Source organism: Neocloeon triangulifer, unplaced genomic scaffold (genome assembly GCF_031216515.1).
Source record: "Neocloeon triangulifer isolate White Clay Creek 2 clone unplaced genomic scaffold, ASM3121651v1 ptg000012l, whole genome shotgun sequence".
NCBI lineage: Eukaryota > Metazoa > Arthropoda > Insecta > Ephemeroptera > Baetidae > Neocloeon > Neocloeon triangulifer.
The window spans coordinates 9714180-9732947 of record NW_026775554.1 but is presented as its reverse complement, the minus strand read 5'-3'; the positions used below and the strand labels follow the sequence as shown (position 1 = coordinate 9732947).

Genomic DNA, 18768 nt, shown 5'->3' with positions numbered 1-18768 from the left:
TCCATACCGGTAATTTCTCCAGGAATAAACCGGTAATCGGTTTGTTTACGTTTTTGTTAATTTGTTTACCAACGAAAGACGAAAGTTTTTGGGATTTTGGAAATCCTCTCGCTAGAACTAGAAAGCTTTGATAAAATTGGAGCAAGAGTTAAGATTTTGATTTGGGAATAAGCTACTTAAAATGTCAGCTTATTCGGTGAATATATCGGTGGAGGCGCCGATTGAAAACCAGATCCAGGAAATCACTTACGATGGCCAAGAAATTTACCAAGCGTATGAATCAACAAGCCGGCAATGTATTTAAAAAAATTAATGTTGTAATTTAAATTTCAGGCCCCCGACAATGTCGGAACATTTGACGAAATTAGCACAGAAAATCGACTTTGCCAAAACGGGCCCTGAAGATCTGAACAAGGACATCGCGGAAATTGATAAAAATGAAGAGGAGGGTGACCAGTCAAAGGCACCACCATTGTGGCCATGGGATTCTGTTAGAAACAAGCTAAGGTACATACATAATTATGACCTATTTTTATTTTTAAAAATAAAACATTTTTTATTTGTCCGAAGTAATAATTTGTATTTTTTTGCTTTTATTAGAAATGCTCTAACGGAAGCATCCGTCCTTGCTGACGTCCTAACCATTGCTAAGGAGCGGCATTACATGGTCCTAGACCCAGTGCCTCAGGATCCACCTGAGCAGAAGCAAATGGTTCAGGTGTATGCAAGGAAAAAGGCTCTTGGAGGCGCAGCGTCTGTTCTCTTGTCGGGTGCCGACCGTTTGAAAAATTCACAGGCTGAAGCCCTGAGGAACAGAACAAGTACTCCTGATTTCCACGTCGAGTTGCTCAGATTGAGACAAAACTTCCGGCTTAAAAAGGTGTCCAACACCATCATCGGAGACTTGAGTTATAGGACTGGTAATCTAAAAGTCTAATATTTAGTACAATAATTAATTATTCCTGAACAGCTGGATCGAAATTCGCTCAAAACGGAACTTTCGAAGTGACCAAAGCTGAAGACGACCCCGAGAACCCTTTGAGTCCACCGTGTTCCCCAAACGCTAGTGCTCCAAGCAAGGCAGTTTCGGCTCTACGAGTCACTGTCCCAAGTGAACTCCAGGGAGTTGCTTTTATCAAAGTTTACTTCCAAAAAGGTACACATTTATTTGACTGTATTTTTTTTTTCAATCTTTCAAAAAAATGTTAACAGACCAAGAGACTTTGTGTTCTAACAAGCTGAACATGCCAGCTCCAAGCACAGCAAACGCTATACCTGACATGTACTGGCAACCAAAACTTGAAGCTGCTCAAAATGTTCTTTTCTGCAAAGAGCTTTTCAACCAGCTTGCAAAAGATGCCGTGCAGATCCAGTCACCCATTCCTCATATGGTCGTTGGCAATCAAATCATTGCTTCGGTAATATTTATTTATTTATTTATTAATTTATTTTTTAAACTATTCAAAATGATTTTACTTGGGAATCTAATTATTACTCAAAAAATTCATTCTTCTCTTTAGGTTCTTCCTGGTGTACAATTAGTAATTGGATTGTGTCACAGTGGTGTTGCAACTGATGGCAAAACGACAGCACCCCCTCCTCAAAGCAACGGGCACGATCATGTCCTCGAACACACCTTGCACCAGTTGCTTCGAGAGCTGCACCACAAGAATACTCACCACCCATTCCCTCATCCTTCCTCTGGACCCATTGGCCCAAGCAAAAGACGTTGTTTGGCTGGGCCCTGTGCTTCAGACAGATACGAGCTTCTGCAGATGACTCAAACGCAAACCATGCTTGAACAAGTATGCATTTTATTATTATTATTTTCTTTCATTTTATTCAAAGCTATTTTTCCCTCAGGTTATTCAACAAGCTCAGCACATCAACATTAGGGACAGGACATTGTGCGTTCTGGACAGACTAGCAAAGGAGTTTAAAGACCCACTTATCACATCACACTGGAATGCACTCAATTCGCCTACCCAGTCCTGCGTCAAAATCAATATCGTTGCTCATGGCTATGACACGATTTGTAGGACGTCTCTGCTGCTTCGAGTTGGAGAAAAGGCAATCAAGTGCATCACAAGGGACGGACGAGTTGTCCATATGTCCTATGAGTCGCAAGAGCTCAGAGATTTTATTCTTTGCCAGGTTAAAATTTCCAAAAATAGTTAATACGCGTCAGAAATAAAGTATAAAATTCTCTAGGTTTATCAACATCAAATCACTGCTGTACAAAATCTAGCAAAGTGTATGGGATGGCAATGCCTGGCAAACAGTTCTCAGCTTGGAATAGGGTCAGTGGAGCCCCTTGGAAATGCTAGCAGTTGTATTCTGGCATCGCCAACTGGAGAGAGGTACCTCACAACATATACAAATTTATTTGTTAAGTATTTTTATTTTAGGTTGATATCGGTTCGTTGTGAGCCAAAATCAGGAGTGCAAGTTGCAATCGCGCAATCCCCGAGAAAAGATTTCTTCCCAGGGCAGTTAGTCAAAGAGCGGAAGTGGGAAAATCTCGGCGGAAGTTACAAAGAAGTAAGATGGGATAAAATGGAAGGGAAAAATTTCCTTAACAAAATGGAATTATTGATGGCAAGCTTGACAAGTTCTTAATTATTCCATAAAACATAAAATTTATGTTGTGTATAATAGATAATAAATAATTTTGAATTTATCGCCATAACTTCTTTATTTTCATTTTGTGAAGCTACAATGTTCATTTTAACAAATTTGAAATAGACAGACAGTTTTACATGAAGTACTGAATGGAAAACTTAACAAAATAAACTTGAAAAAGGAAAATAAATACAAAACCCCCAACACCAATAATAAAGGGTAAACATTTAGTCATTTACACTAAAAAAATACCAAGATACACTCGTGAAAGTTGAATGAATGTTATAAATTCGTGCCACGATAAAAAGTGCAAAAACACTCTAAACAAATCTTAATATAAACCTTGAAATGAATACTGTGAAAGAAAGTTAGGCACTACCATGATATGCTGTGCGATTTGTCTCATGTAATCAGGTGATAGTTTTGAGCACAGAGCGAGCGGAGCAAAGAAAGAATTAAAAGTAACAAGTCAAGTTACTATTTTTCTAGCTAAATATATACCAGCAGTGCTCTAGAATTAATAAGGTGTTGCTAAGTCAAACATTTAATATCATAGCTAATCAGCCATTCTCAAAGGAGCACTTTTCACATCACTGAAATGTGATCATGCACTTTGTGATATTATTTTTATATTAAATCTTTCTTGGTCTTAGAAGTGAAACATTTTAATTGTTTGTCTTTCACATCCACTAATTCAAAATTTGATTATGATTTATAAATCTAGATTGAAGTTGTTGCCTGAAATTTGTTTTTTGGAACAACCAGTTTAGTCAGAACCCTGTTTCATATCCCCTTATATGGCCATATCACAGTTACAGTAATTGGAAAATGTCACAAACTCAAAAAGAGTTCCCATCCCAAGTGTCACTATGGCAAGTGCACACTTCTTTGTCGGCAGTAAATTCAACAGGAAAACAACGAAAATTATATTATCGACGCACTAATTAATGCCATGGTGAGGGGATTTCCTTGAATACCCATTGCTGGTAGGTGTTGATGGGATCACAGGGCATCAATGACAGGTTGTTCGATTGAGGGTGCAGAGCAATGCACTTACGCATTTCTCGATGCATTAGAGTTTTATCAGCCTAAAATTTTTTTTAAGAAAAATTTTTTTCAAAGAAATTATTCTAATAAAAAATCTAGAGAAATACTGACCTCGTCATAGTGCCAGGGTCCATCGACACTGCCTAATGGACAGAAAACTAGCTTGATGCCTTGTCGGTCGGCATCAACACACCTTTCACCCACTCCGATTTGTCCTTTAGCATTCAACCTCATGAGCTATAAGAGAAATTATTAATTTCAAGTAGAAAAATTAATTTTTGGTTTAATCTCCATTTCAAACACATCGTCCAGAGAAAAATTAGAAGCAAATCAGCCAAAATATTTGGATACATTTTACAAGTGCAGTTTAAACACAATTAGCAATGAGTTATACTGTATTAAACCAAAAGAATGTCATTAGTTCACAAACTGTTAGTTTAAGCTTAGATTGCATTGTTTCATGACTCACCTGTTGTTCATATTCATCCTACAAAAACAAAAAAATACCAAAGTTTGTTTTTATAATACTTAGAGAAGAAAATATGCTATTGCATTATTCAAAAACTCATTGCTGAATAGTGTTTTTAAAATTAAATGAAAAAATCTAAAATTACTTGATTATTTCCCCAGCCATGGCAAGTTGAAACACCCATCAGGGTGGGTGCTGCGTGTCCCATGGTGTCCATGCACTCTTTCGTAGCCTTGTTAATCAACTGAAAATTAGTTTAATTTGCTGTAGAGAAACCAGACACTTTAAAAAGCAGAAAACAAACCTCGCCCCAGTGAATGTTAGGTGGCAATTCAGGGTACTTTTCTCTCATGTCATATGCTACATTGTCCATGTACCATTGGAAACTTTTGCACTGCAGCCTCTCTTTAAGTTCCAGCTGCTCTGATATGTCTCCCATGTCAAGGTAACGTGCTAACGGCTCACGAGTGTAGAAGTACTCTTTGAACTTTTCATCAAACCACACTTCAATCACTCGCTTGTAATTCTAGAAAAGAAATTCAATAATTTCTAATTTACAAATTTTTAAATAACTTACTATGGTAATAAGTGGTCCCTTTTTCTTCTCAGCAAGCTTGCCAAAGTTGTAAGGCATGAAACTGCGATAGACATGCCCAACTCGGGAGCAAGGAACCCACTCAATACTGCCACCACATTGCCATATCTAACAAGACAAAATTAATTAAGAAATTTTTTTACAATAATTAAGTAATACTTTAAAGGAAAGCTCAAAGTTTTCTCCACCCCAAACAAGAAGACCTGGATCGTAAGCACCAATTTGGAGAAAGTAATTTCTATTAATGGCAAACAATCCTCCAGCATGAGTCGGTGATCTAAATAAATTTTGATGAAATTAAGAAATTTTGTAACTTTTAAATAAAAACCCACCGATATGGCATGCTGTTGTGGCTTCGACGCTGAACTTCTTGATCAGGCAACTCGTTTTCTTTGTACAACATTCCCCACTCAAAAATGCCCCTGAAATGCTGCCCCTCTTGGTAAACTGGACGATATTCAAAATGATCGTGGTCAACGCCATCAATGACTGGAACGGTCATTGCAGTCCTAAATTTTGAAAAATATATAAGAGTGATTTTGATTTATTTTATTTTTCAACCTGTTGTAGTAAATGGGAGCAAGAAGAGGAGGAATCCAGTTAGTTCCAACCTCACAGTGGGCGTCAAGGAATATTACTACTTCTCCTCTTGCTTCTTCAGCACCTCTTACTCTTGTTCGAATCAAACCTTCTCTCTCAGAGTTGCGAATCAGTCGGACTTTTCCATTAAACCTTTGAATATAATTTTCCAGCTTGCTTTTTAAGTTTTCTAAGCAGAAAATAATTAATTTTCCAGTCAAAAAATCAAATAATTTAGAGACCCTTGTCACTGTAGTCGTCAACAAGGAGGACTTCTTCCAAAAACTGGGGTGGAGTTCTGTTGATGACAGAATGGACAGTTCGCAAAAGGGTTGACCACCCCTCATTGTGAAATACGAGGACCACACTTGCTCTTGGCAAATCTTCAGGGTAGTTCCAGTACTTGCACCTGTCATTCACCAAGGATTAGATTCCGCTATCAAATTATTTTCGTCAATTTTCACAAGTGCCAACTCTCATGACAATTTTAGGGTATGTGTGCTACCAATCAATTCATAATTTTATCTTATCTCACAAGCACCTTGATTGTGATCTATTAATGTAGTATGAATAAAAAAGTCTCACTCGTCCATCCTCAAATCGGGGATTGTCCTGTCCAAAGAAATTTCATCCGAGCAAGCCATATTCATGCCATATGCCGACAGAGAAGTAGCGGCTTCATTCTCCTGGCTTTTCTTCAAATAATGAGCTTTTCCTCCCTCGCCGGGGCCTTCCCTTTCAATTATTTCCTTTGGCTCAAAATTTCCAAGCTTTCCAGGAGTTATCCATGGTTTCTGTTGAACATACAATAAATGTGATCAAAGGAGTGTTTAATAAAAAATTAAAATGTGATAAATTAATATTGTGCATTAAATTATGTATGCATTTTAAGGTATATTAGGTTACTCAAATAAAAAGGATAAATTTTATAATTATTAGTTTTTATTTCCAAAGATAAAATTTGCTGCTGGTTTCATACAAAATTAATTTTTGTATAAATAATTTTATGTGAATAATGTGATAGAAACGAAATATTCATAACTTTGGAAAAAGGGGGCAATATTTGTAGCATAAACGAAATTATTAAGGCCACGTATTGAATATGAATTTTTGATTGTTTTTTAATTATTTAATAATTTAAACCTTTTTGATAGCTGTCGTCGAATGCGTAGATTTGCTGTTGCTGGACAGTAGCACGTAAAGGAAAAGTATGATGAAGAATGCTATCAAAGCGTAGCGCAGGATACGTTTGTTGAATCTGATGGCCGACATGGTCCACGTTCAATTTCTCGTGAAACTATTGATAAATTCACTTGGAAGATATGTCTTGAGTGGAGAATTGCATGCAGCTACAGCTAGTCGAACACCTCATCTGATTACGAGGACGCAACAGTGGACAGCAAACTAAACCACGAAACCCCGGCGCGGACGTGTCACCTATCGTCACTTTTGCTATGTTTACATTTATTTCAATTCAAAGGGGAAAGATTTTTAGAATTTTGATGCGGCAGGAGTGGGGACTTTTGGCTCGCTCTTTCAAAAACCAATGACGCCAACAAAACAGTAACAAAATTTATAAATATTTTGCTTGGGCTTCCTTTTTTATTTGCTTTTAGGAATTTCATTTTTTTTTTAATTTTTAAAACTTAAAAGTATATGATCTGAATAAAAAAAATCATCTTCATAGAGAGAAAATGGCATGTCACTAGACGATAAGACACCACGACTAAATGTTAAATATTCACTAGGTGGCAGCAATGATTCGTCTGTGACGTCATTATCATTCTGTTCTGTTTCCCAAACCAATGGAGTTTTCGGCTCTCAATGCCAAGTCTTGAAATTTAATCTAAATCAATTAAAATCACTCAATAAAAAGAGCATCAGTCAAAATTTAATAAGTTATTTCAATCTAAACATACCAAAGTATTGGCCTTTGAAATTTAATAACATAAAGAAAAGAAATTTGGACAAGATCGCGACGTCTGAAAATTCGGCTCCGAATGTCCGCAATGATGGAATTCACCTTGTAGTTCTGGAAGGTTCATCGCTGTTGTGCATTTTACTAGGTGAGTGCCTTTATTCAACGTTAATTAACCCTTTCTAACAATTCTTCTTTCTTCCTGTAACTGGAAGGGCTTTTTAACGGGTTAAAAGCACTATTTTTATGGCGTCGCGTAGTTACTCTAGACGTTTTGTTTACAACCGACCTACCCCGTAACTCTTGAAGCAATCAAACAAAATTGATTGGAATCCTGAACCTCTCTCAATCATCATTGATTCCAAGCTTTTAAAATTTTCGTAGTCTTCCAAATCGGCTCATTATTTATTCAACAACGGGAGTGAAAATTATTTCGTCCTGCGTGACGTCACAGAGTACACACCGATCAATTTTATTGTCACTCTTGGTAAAACAAACCGTTATCATTTCCCTCAGTCTTTTAAAGTTTATTTAACCCGAATTTGACTGGATCAATAATTTGCAGATATTGCAATTCAAAATGAGGCGAATTTTGACTAATCTAGGTGACTATGATCAATTTAATCTAATAGCCGACATTGCGCGATACCGGCTCGCTGAGTATGACTTATCGAACGCCTGTTTTTTTCCAGCCGATTGCCCCGAGCCATGCCCAGCAACCGAGATGAAAACAAAAATGGTAAAATAATAAGCATCAGGAACGATTCCAGTCCTCGCAGAAAGCACCCAAAGAAGAGGAGAAAGGGCCGCAGGAAAAGGGGCGGCAAGGGCGGAGAAGTCGATGTTGCTAGAGGGCCGCTTGTCGAGTACTCCGACGTCAGTTCGCAAGACCTTTCAGGTCCTGAGGCTGGCGAAATTCAGAGTGACGATTCAATCAGTCTGAGCGACGGCGAAGTCAATTCGCCCCCGCCTGTGCCCTTCACGAAAAAACACGTCGATCCTGCTGAACCGCCGCCGCCTAGACACAGGTCGCCCCCAGACATGCCCAGGCACAGGTCGCCGGTCGAACCTGCGCGGCACAGGTCACCAGTTGAACCTGCACGGCACAGGTCGCCAGTTGAGCCTCCAAGACACAGATCCCCAGTGGAAGCGCCGAGACATAGGTCCCCAGTCGAAGTGCCTAGACACAGGTCACCAGTAGAGGCACCTCCTCGCCATCGGTCCCCTGTGGATTCCCATTCAAGGTACAAATGATGGGAAAATTCTTGTTAAATTATTTCTCTGTTATTTACATCTGTCTAAGTATTATTTTATCCTTCAGATAATTGTAAAGGTGCATGTGTTTTTTCTAATGAGTGTAGTGTCTTTGTTTATGTTGTAAAGTGTAAAGCAGTTTCAGGGTTTAATTTTCAAGAGGTTTTTACGTGGTTTTACTGAAACTGTGCTAGAAAAACTTGGCAAACTAGGGCAAACAGAGCTACATAACTGACCTGGAAGTTTTTCTCACACAGTTTCAGTAAAACCATGTAAAAACCTCTTAAAAATTATTATTTTATCTTTGCTATTTGGGCCTTCAATTCCATTTTTTTATTTTTAACAAAAGATCAACTTAATAATATTATTATATTACTAAAATTAGAAGAAATAGGTACTCCACCACACCTTGATTTTGTTTTAAAAATATAATATAAGGCTTCAATGTTTTTGTCTTCTCAAAATCAGATTAATTTCATATTTTTATGAAATGTGAGATGAACTTTTGGAACATTTTAATCAGTTTCTGATCTCTCTGATACTATCGCAGTAGAGTTAATTAGCAGTTTTGTCTGGAACCTTCCCATTATTGAATGATGAATTGATATGCTCAAATCTGTTCTTTTTCAGAAGCTCCAGGTCTTCACCGTCAAGGTCAAGACACAGGGAAAGGTCTCCGCCACACAAACGACCACCATCACCAGGAAAGTACAGCAAGCACAGTAGTCCGAGCAGAAGAGCAACTCCTCCACTGAAGCCCTCCTCACCCCCTCCGTCCCCCATGCAGCTGCTGAGGAATGCGATTCGCAGTCAACAGCGAAGTTCGTCTTCAGAGTATCGCAGGCCCAGAGACGAAAGGAGGCGAGACAAGAAAAGGCATAAGAAAGAGAGGAAAAGGACTCATTCCCGAAGCCCTAGTAGACGGAAAAAGAAGAGGAGGAGGTACAGCCGGAGTCCTGGATCACCAGACAGTCCTCCTCGACACAAGGCTGGCGGAAGTCAGTGGCCAGAAGGGCCGATGTCCCCGCCTGATGATGCACCTCGAAGTCCTTTAGATAGGTAAATATAGTGTTCAAAAATTCATTGCAGGTGGTAGTTTTTCTGCAGTTTTTCTTTGATCCTATCTTGCCTTGTCTGCTGTATAATTACAATTTTTACTGGATTTCTTATTGAAATTTCTAAATTCTACAATTTTTAAACCACAATTGATAAAATGCAAATTCTTTTAACATAAAGAACGCTAAACAAATTATAATATTATGTCAGCAATTTATTTTTGTTTATTTGTCCAAAAGAAGTGCACTATAAGGATAAAGAAGATTGCCATGTAAATTTTGCAACCTAATATAGTATATCAAAGATATGATTCAATTATTATGGTGTTGGCTACAAGCATGTTTTTATTTGTTTTTAAATAGGCAACCCAAATCAACAGAGGTTGCCTCTAGTCAATCTGCATGTCCCCCTCGTCCTGCTTCTAATTCCCAAAAAGCTCGAAAATACACAAATGGTAGGCGGAAAACTCGCTCCAGGTCTCCTAGGTAATAGCTTTTTTTATAATTTCATCTTCTTTAAAAAAGAAAAATAAATAAATAAAATTAACGTGAACAAAGAAATAAATTTATGAATTATTATCTTTAGACCTCGCAGAATCAGGAGTCGATCGCGCAGTCCTCCCCGGAGGAGGTCTCGGTCACCTCCTCTAAGAGGTCACAGAACGCCTCCTGTTGGGCCAAGGTCTCCTCCACCGCGCAAAACTCCACCCAGAGGCTATTCTCCCAGACGGTCGCCATCTCGAAGAGGGACGCCTCAGGCGCGGACACCTCCACGTTCGCCACGGAGGTCACCTCGAAGAAACAGTATTTCTCCTGGACGAGGGCCAGTTTCACCTAACGGGAGACGGAGGTCAGTTAAAAATAAAAATGTACCTATAGAGAAAATTATCATTATTTTATCAATCTATATTCTTTTACAATGCAATTTAATACCAGTAAAATCTTCATATAAATAATTAAAGTAATTTATAAATAACATTTCTTTAGATATTTGAAAATTTGAAAAATTTTAGCAGGTATTCAAGATCACCCAGCTATGGCAGATCAAGTAATCGGAGAGCATCACCACGTCAGAGGAAAAGGTCCAAGTCACCAGGAGCAAAAGTACTTAGTGAGCAAGTCAACGTAAGCAGCACCAGCCTCTTTGCCGAATTGCTGAAGGATAGGAAGAACCGTGAAAAGGCAATGAAGTTGGCTGTGCTGAAGGATATCAAGGAGGAAGGCGAGAAGCCTGCAGGCGAAAAGTCGAGCGTCAGTGAGGACATCAATTGCATTCCTGTACCATCTGACAATGGGCCGAACACTGCACCACCAGTACCGGCACCTCCTCCAGACCAGGTATGAGACTTCTCAAATCCATTAACTAAACATTAAATTTAAATTTGTTTTGCGTCTGTCTGAATGGGGTAAATACTAAACCAATATACCACATCTATATGGACGCACAGCAAATTGCTGCTTTTAATTGCTCCAAAAGTTGGTTTACAAAATTTCTCCTGTGCACTTTCAGGTTGATGCAACTGCCCCTACAACCCTTCCAACCCGTCGACCAGTTTCAATCAAACTGCACACTCCAAGAAACTTAAGCCTCACAAAGCTTCCAATGCCCCCTGGCATGAACCAGAATGACTTCCTGAACAGCACTTCTCCTGCAAGTGGAGGCGATTCCCCCTCTCCCGAACCTAGCATGTCGACGAAGAAGCTTGGTCAGGTGCGGAGGAGCATAAAAGACCTGCCGATGCCTCCTGGAGAGGGTGATGATGATGACGCATCTTCGCCTGCAAGATTGGCTCTCAGAGCAAAGCTCAAGCTCAAGCGCCCAAAGATCATTGGCAGAAATATGGATGACTTAGGACCAATGGCGCCAGGTGGCAAAGACTGGGGAGAGAGATGTGTGGACGTATTTGAGGTTATCGACCAGATTGGCGAGGGCACATACGGCCAAGTGTATAAAGCAAAGGATAACATTTCTGGTTTGTATTCTTACGATGTTTTAGTTCGTATTATATTATGTGGCAATCTACCTATAGGTGACATGGTTGCATTGAAGAAAGTTAGGTTAGAAAACGAAAAAGAAGGCTTCCCAATTACGGCAGTTAGAGAAATTAAAATCTTGAGGCAACTCAACCATCCAAACATTGTGAATTTGCGGGAAATCGTGACTGATAAACAAGATGCATTAGATTTCAAAAAGGTAATGTGAAAATTTAAAATTTTGTCAAATGTAGAAGTACTAAAGTTTCCTCCCCTCTAGGACAAAGGTTCTTTTTATCTTGTGTTCGAGTACATGGACCATGACCTGATGGGTTTGCTGGAGTCGGGCATGGTTGACTTCAACGAAATTCTCAATGCCAGCATAATGAAGCAGTTGCTGGATGGGCTCAATTACTGCCATGGCAAAAATTTCCTCCACAGAGACATTAAGTGCAGCAACATTTTAATGAACAATAAGTACGCCTGCCTCTTTGTCTTTTGAGCTTGTAGCTGAACGTGTATTTCTCAGGGGCCAAGTGAAATTGGCTGACTTTGGTTTAGCCCGACTGTACAATGCAGAGGACAGTCAGCGGCCCTACACAAACAAAGTGATAACCCTGTGGTATCGTCCTCCGGAGCTCTTGCTTGGGGAGGAGAGGTACGGGCCAGCCATCGACGTGTGGAGTTGCGGATGCATTTTAGGAGAGCTTTTTTCTAAGAAACCACTATTCCAGGTATTTTGGAAAATCTTTTTAACCACTTTTTTATTTACAAATTAATGACATTTTCTAGGCCAACACTGAAATCATGCAGCTTGAAACCATATCTAGGCTGTGTGGTACCCCAATGCCTGCAGTGTGGCCCTCAATAACTAGACTGCCCCAATTCAACACATTCAAGCCTAAAAAAATATACCGCCGTCGGCTCAGAGAAGAGTTCATGTTCATGCCAGCAGGTGCTCTTGAGCTGCTTGACAGTATGCTGTGTCTTGACCCAAACAAACGAATCACTGCAGAGAATGCCCTCAAATGCAGTTGGTTAGTGAAGTACGATCAGCAGCAGATGAGGTATGTTTTTTTTTCATGTATACAATTGTTTTCAAATAGATTGATTTCAAACTCCTTCAAATCAATTTATTATATAATTTTATTGCTCTCTAATTTAATTAAGATCAGACAATATTACAAAAGTCAAGCTTATTATTTTTGTTTTGCAGATTACCCCCTCCCCAATTGCCTACCTGGCAAGACTGTCACGAGTTGTGGAGCAAGAAACGACGGCGGCAGTTGCGTGAACAGGAGTCGCTGGCCCACCTTCCTCCTGGCAAACCGAGAGACAAGCAAAATGACGATCCTTCCGGAGGGTAAGTCTCAGGACTCGATATTGCATGCAGTTACAATTTTAAAGTTACTTTTTATTAAAATTGTCAATCAAACGCATGTGTCTCCTCTGGTCGGAACTTGTATCGATTAGTTGTTGAAACTTTTTGTTCTGGTCTCTTGTAACTGTACACGGAGGGTGAGAGACACAGGTGCTCATTGCTCTTCCTGAGAACACAATCTACATTAAATAATATTAATATTTCAAGTTTTCACTTCTGAGCCCGACTGACTGAATGAAAGAAGGGTCGGCTGCTCTGTCCTAATAATCCCCCATGTTTTGTAAGAATCATTGTGATCATTGTTATTGTTGTCAAGATTAAAAGCTCATGCATAAATTGTTACATTTGGAAATCGTTCACCCAAAACGCTGTGCCTCACTCATAATCACCTGATTTGTAGAATCAATAAACGCAAATATTTGATTTGATTTATTTTCTCTTTATTTCATTTCTGCACTCTTATTTTTTAGTCGATTGGCATGGATTTTAAATTTTTTTTTCATTTATTTACTGAGATTTAATTACTTCCCAAAGTTAATTAGGAATTGGGGATTGTAGGCTAGTAGTTTAGACAGATAACAAAAATGGTGTCAGGCTCAGGGCAATCGTAGATGATGCGCTTTCAGTTTTTGGGCAAGATTTATAACCTTCTTTTTGGCTGCCAACTGCCAACGCATCTAAGTTAATGCTTCTTTATATTTTAAAATCTTAAATCGTTAAAATTAGAGTAACAGTTGAATGGCCACTAGTTCAAAATAGGCTCATACTGACCAGGGTTGGTGTGTTTATTTCAAAATAGCTCATCAAAAGCATTGAAGAAAGAAGCGGGATTTGCCTTGGGTGGTGGATCACAGCCAACGTCTGGGTCGAACTCGCCCATCAGTAGGGACACCATAAAAAAACTGGTGCTCGTCGCTCAGAATCTGGCTTCCGGTAAACCAGTCACAATGAGACAGCTGCTCAGTTTGAACATAGAAGACGTAAGAATATTGAAAATTTAGAAATAGGAAATTTAAATTATATCTTGATGCCATTTCAGATTGATCAGAATTGCAAGCAGTTTTTGGACTCGATGCACAGAGAAATCCTTGCCGCTGTCAGTTCTTATAACCAACATGTAGAGAATGACTTCCCTATTTTCAACGATCCTAAAAGTAAGAAAAATATTTCTTGACCCTGATTATAAACCCTAAATTTTTGAATTCCAGGAGAAATGAAAACTGAGACATTCAACGCACACGCTGCCTACTCTGGAGATAACGCCTCGGCAACCTTCACAGCCCAGACGTTTTCTCATTCTGTCCTGGCCACTGAAGGGGTCAAGAGTACCCTGCACGAGCTGCTGCGGCGCCACATGCTGCCTACAGCTGGCATCTTCCCTCCTGCCGAACTCTCGAACAGTGCTGTGAAAAACGAATCTCCAAGTCCGATGGGCGGCACCTCCCGACCCTTCCAAAGAGGAGGCAACCAGGTCCCTGTTGGACTACCAGCGCACTTCCCGTCTTATCCACCAACTGCGGGCACTTCTTGGCACACTTCAGCCAGGTGAATCAAATGAAATTTTTGTTGAAATCTAATTTATTTTGCATTCTTGTAATTTCACGTATTTCCAATCTTGAGGACAAGTTCTAAATTTTATATTGAAAGTGCCTGAAACCAACTGCATTTTTTGTGAATTGTGCCCGTATCCTATGTTCAGCCCCAAACATGCCACTTTGTTGCAGTGCTTTTATCTCTTATGACATGAGTTTACTTCAAAAGGAGCATGTCAATCTTTTTTTGTGGAAATTGATGTATACATAAATTGAAATAGATAGAAAAAAGATATTATCAAACTTTGGCTTTCATTTACTTCAAACTTCATAACTTATATTTATTTACAATTGACACACAAAATTTTTTCAATAAATAAGCTTCAAACTTAGTAAATCATTTCAATTACTTCAGCATCAAAAAATTAAGCCTGCATATCTACAATGACAGAGTGATTTTCACCTATGTGCGCCTCGACTTCTTTTCTCTTGTTGCTCGAGAACTCGCACTCGCTACAGTGGTACAAATTAATTCCAGTGTGTCTGGTTGCGTGCCTCACCAAGTCTCCTTTCCATCTAAATCGAGAGTTGCAATGCTCACATATAAACCTCTTCACACCAGAGTGCACCTTCTGGTGCTCACCAAGCGTTCTCTTCCTTTTGAATCCTTTTCCGCATGTTGTGCAGATGAAGGGTTTGATGTTCGAGTGTGCCGGCATGTGCTCTTTCAATTTGAAAACGGTCATAAAGGACATCTGGCAGATCTCGCATTCAAATTTTGTGCTATGAACCTGTAATCAAAATTAATGTGAATTAAGACACTTCCGTATAATGATAGATTGAACTTCATTTTAGGTAGATTTAATTCAATTTCTCATCATCTCTTCGCGAAAAATTTTATCAAATAAAATTGCAATTGACAAAATCTTATCAAAAATCATTACTAATGAAAAAAAAGAGTTGTTAAAGGTTCCCTATTAATTAAATGAACCTAAAGCAATCAACATAATTGAAATAAAATAAAATAAACGAACACGCATAAAATTTCTGCAAGTAGAAGTCCTTCCAACTTACACTTGCCAAATGTTGGTTTCGGTTGTTGAAAACAGCAAAGGTCATTGGACACTTGGAGCAAGGGTACTTGTGAGCCTCAGGGTGCCTCTCAAGGTGCTCGTTCAGATCTAAAAGGGAGCTGTAGCACTCCAGGCAGTGGTTGCACGTAAAAATCGCCTCGCCAGCCATCAGCTCGACACCATGCTCCTGGCTGACATGCGAACTGTACTCGAGTGGTCTGGTGAAATTTGTTTTGCAGACCGAGCACAAGTATGGTGGAATTTGAGTTTTTGACACTCTTTGACCACGCTTCTTCCGTTTTGTGTACAAATTTAGTTCCGCTCTTGTGTGGCTTGTGCTGTGTACGAGCAAGTCCTAAATTATTAAGACGGAGTTAGTAAAGTTCAAACATAAATTAATGTGGCTGTCTAAAGCTAACAATTCCTAATTACCTGAAAATCTCCACACTTGAACGAACAGTCTGAGACGGGGCAGAAATAGGCGTTCAGATCTGTACTGAAATGGACTTTGTGGTGGTGCATCATGTAATAGCGGTCGTTGCTCTGGTAGTTGCAAATATCACACTTCAACTGATCAGTCAGGGCTTCGGTGTGGATTTTTCTGTGGCTAAGCAGATTGGACTTTCTATTGAAGACGGTGTCACAAATGTCACAGGTGAACTTCATGTTTGAGTGCACACTGGAATGCTGATTCAGTTGTGAACTGCTGCCAAATGTCTGCAATTTTTATAAACAGCAATAAGAAAGAGATGGGAAACATTTCAATTTTAGTTCCAAAAGTATAAAAAAAGTCAAGAACCTGACTGCTAACAACAAATTTCAACCCACCTGTTGGCAGATCAAGCATTTGAAGCGCTCGTGATTATTGTGAACTGCAAAGTGGTTCGACCAGTCTTTCTTGGTCACCTGGACTAAGCAAATATCGCACTGAATCTTGATGGTGCGCGCTCTTTTGTTCCTCAGATGCGCCTTCAGACTATAAGTGGTAGGAAACTTTTTGCCACACTCCTCGCACTCGTGACTGAACTCGGCAGCGTCCGTCAAAATGTACTTTCGAATGATGTGGTCTCGGAGCAGGGCCTTGTTTTTGAAGCCGCGATTGCAGTTGTCGCAGTGGAATGAGTACTCGGCAGGAATGTTCACATGAATAGGCAAACTCTCCTCTAGTGGGTTGCCTAACTCAAACGGCTGCGTTTCGGGAACAAAGACGGCCACGTCCAAGGCGTCTTCCTTTCTCCCACCAAAGAGAGGTGGAATTATTAAGGACTTGTTCTCCAACTCGGACAGGCCTAGGGACGGATCGCCACCATCAGCAGAATTAATCGGGGTGCTTGGAATGTTCAACCTCTTTCCACTTAGAATTTTAGAAGTACTTTTCACAGGAATCTGTTGTTTAAAAAATAATAATAATAAAATGCATACCTAAAAAATTGCGAATTAAATATCTTACTTGTGCTGGAGCTTCCTGGATCCTTTTTGACTGTGTAGGAGACAATTTAATAATTGGGGGCAAGACTGACTTCGGTTTTTTCGGAGGTGGAGGATTTATGACGGTCAGCTCAGATGTCTTGGCAGGCTGCATCAGGGGCAGACTGATTTTTGGCAGCAATTGACGTTTTTTAGTTTTTTTGGTGATTTCCACCTCATTGTAAAAAACTGACTCCATCGGATCAAGGGTTGGAATAATAAGAGTCGCTTGAGGCTGATGCGACGTCTGGTTGTGAATGAGCAGACTGTTCATGTTGGCAAAGAAAATGTTGCACGACTCGCAAAATACAACTTCTTGCTTATCTTCAGATTTGACCCACCTAAATTTGTATAATTAAAAGAAAACATTTTGAATGAAATATTTGCTTACTCAATACTCATATTATCTCCTTTGCCATGATCCACAATTTCGTCTGTTATTTCATTCCACTACATTTTCAAAAGAATTAAAAATATTTTAATCGGCTCCCTAGTGAAAACTTACGTGCGGTTGTTGCTCGCCAAGAATATTTTTCAGAGTTTCGTCGGCCTTATTGCAAATGTTCTTGAATTCAATGCTTGCCTCCAGACTAAAGATGCACCTCGAGCAGATTTTGGTTGGTAGCAAATCATTTTCCATCACCTTTAAAACATTACTTTTATTAATTACATAGTCTAATATGGGAGGGTGATATTTCTCACTAATATGGGGAGGTGGCTGTTGATCTTATCTTGAAGCTTTTTCTCCACTCCATCGTGACCAAATATTGGCAAGAGGTTGGTGCTGGAGCCGGCGCAAGTGCGGCACATGGTTTGCAAATCTTGTGTCATCTTGTTTCAAGTCATTAAACTTGGGGCGGACAATCAGAGACGTCTAAAAAAAATTATAAGTGCATGTAGATTTTGAAGAGCAAAATATAATAAAAAAAAAACTGCATACATATCTTGTTAATTACGCGATATTTATATTATTTTAATGTCAATTAATTTTTATGAATTCACTTTTCATACCGCTTATATTCATATGAACCATATTTTATTCATGTAGAAATTGAAATAATACATAAAATGAAATTATTATATATCCATAACATTTTTGACACTTATAAATTAAAATAACAAATTTAACGAAAAATAATTTTTTAAATTATTTTATTGTGTAAAAAAAGGATTTTTACATTATTTTGCGTATTACATCTCATTAATTTTTATATTGGCAATAATTAATTGTTGATAATGGACGAGAAAGGTTAAATTAATATAATTATAATAAATTGTGTTTATATCTATTTTATTTTTAGCATCTCGGCATTAAAATGATCTCAGTTTGCGTTTCGCGTTCTCTCTATTATGTCTGGACTTTCTAGATCTACCCGTCTTGGACCTAAATTGCAAAAATCTATGGAGCCTACCACGGACGAGGATATATTATGGTTTAAATTAAATTTAAGTTGAGCCATCCTTAAATGATGTCAGTCCGAAGCTGCTACGTATCACGACTCGCACAGTAATGGCGATCACTTTTAACGGCAAAGCGATTCGAAAGTCCAGTCTCTCTCCATTAATTTCGAGTTTCAAACAAATTGGTCTTACTCGATTTCGGCATGCAATAACATTTACCTTGGGCCCTGGACTCGGTTTGAATTTGCTCCTTGAGGATCCGCCGAGAGAAATCCTCGTCGAAACCAAAGAGAGCTGCAAAGAGCTAGGAAAAAGGTCATCCAAGGAAGAAGCTGGCCAGAAACAAAAATGGCTGGCGTGGCGCATTTTGCGGAAGCCGAAGTTGTCCGTTCCGTCCACAG

General features: G+C 39.1%; 4 protein-coding genes across 9 annotated transcripts; 2 read left to right on the top strand and 2 right to left on the bottom strand.

The window, feature by feature from the left end:
- The first annotated feature begins 51 nt into the window (after positions 1-51).
- On the top strand, positions 52-2853 carry LOC132197231 (mediator of RNA polymerase II transcription subunit 17). Its single transcript, XM_059620377.1, has 9 exons — positions 52-273; positions 334-507; positions 601-920; positions 971-1156; positions 1213-1418; positions 1521-1805; positions 1864-2154; positions 2212-2360; positions 2409-2853. Exons 1-9 carry the CDS (start codon positions 182-184, stop codon positions 2617-2619), a joined length of 1914 nt encoding a protein of 637 aa, XP_059476360.1. The 5' UTR covers positions 52-181; the 3' UTR covers positions 2620-2853.
- Positions 2675-6790, bottom strand: LOC132197232 (N-acetylgalactosaminyltransferase 7). Its single transcript, XM_059620378.1, has 11 exons — positions 6456-6790; positions 5898-6106; positions 5555-5721; positions 5295-5502; positions 5066-5242; positions 4893-5010; positions 4716-4841; positions 4443-4664; positions 4284-4382; positions 3781-3906; positions 2675-3710 (listed from the first exon to the last, which is right to left on the bottom strand). The coding sequence occupies exons 1-11, from the start codon at positions 6582-6584 to the stop codon at positions 3567-3569; spliced, it is 1725 nt and encodes a 574-aa protein (XP_059476361.1). The 5' UTR covers positions 6585-6790; the 3' UTR covers positions 2675-3566.
- Positions 6791-7085: 295 nt separating this feature from the next.
- Positions 7086-14689, top strand: LOC132198239 (cyclin-dependent kinase 12). Of its 5 annotated transcripts, XM_059622155.1 has the most exons (16): positions 7086-7378; positions 7796-7835; positions 7923-8474; positions 9115-9543; positions 9903-10025; positions 10126-10389; positions 10553-10877; positions 11050-11512; positions 11570-11733; positions 11794-11990; positions 12043-12247; positions 12306-12580; positions 12730-12876; positions 13694-13874; positions 13934-14048; positions 14103-14689. In XM_059622155.1, exons 3-16 carry the CDS (start codon positions 7939-7941, stop codon positions 14441-14443), a joined length of 3765 nt encoding a protein of 1254 aa, XP_059478138.1. In that variant the 5' UTR covers positions 7086-7378; positions 7796-7835; positions 7923-7938; the 3' UTR covers positions 14444-14689. The 5 variants fall into 5 exon arrangements, with proteins under 5 accessions (XP_059478138.1, XP_059478139.1, XP_059478137.1 ...); XM_059622156.1 differs by lacking the exon at positions 7796-7835 and having other exon boundaries at positions 10556-10877; XM_059622154.1 differs by lacking the exon at positions 7796-7835.
- Positions 14690-14730: 41 nt separating this feature from the next.
- Positions 14731-18723, bottom strand: LOC132198241 (zinc finger protein 678-like). 2 transcript variants are annotated; one of them, XM_059622160.1, is made up of 9 exons: positions 18587-18723; positions 17669-17840; positions 17472-17609; positions 17358-17416; positions 16950-17307; positions 16328-16885; positions 15932-16216; positions 15501-15854; positions 14731-15217 (listed from the first exon to the last, which is right to left on the bottom strand). In XM_059622160.1, exons 2-9 carry the CDS (start codon positions 17795-17797, stop codon positions 14852-14854), a joined length of 2247 nt encoding a protein of 748 aa, XP_059478143.1. In that variant the 5' UTR covers positions 17798-17840; positions 18587-18723; the 3' UTR covers positions 14731-14851. The 2 variants fall into 2 exon arrangements, with proteins under 2 accessions (XP_059478143.1, XP_059478142.1); XM_059622159.1 differs by lacking the exon at positions 18587-18723 and adding an exon at positions 18379-18526.
- Between the last annotated feature and the right edge of the window lie 45 nt (positions 18724-18768).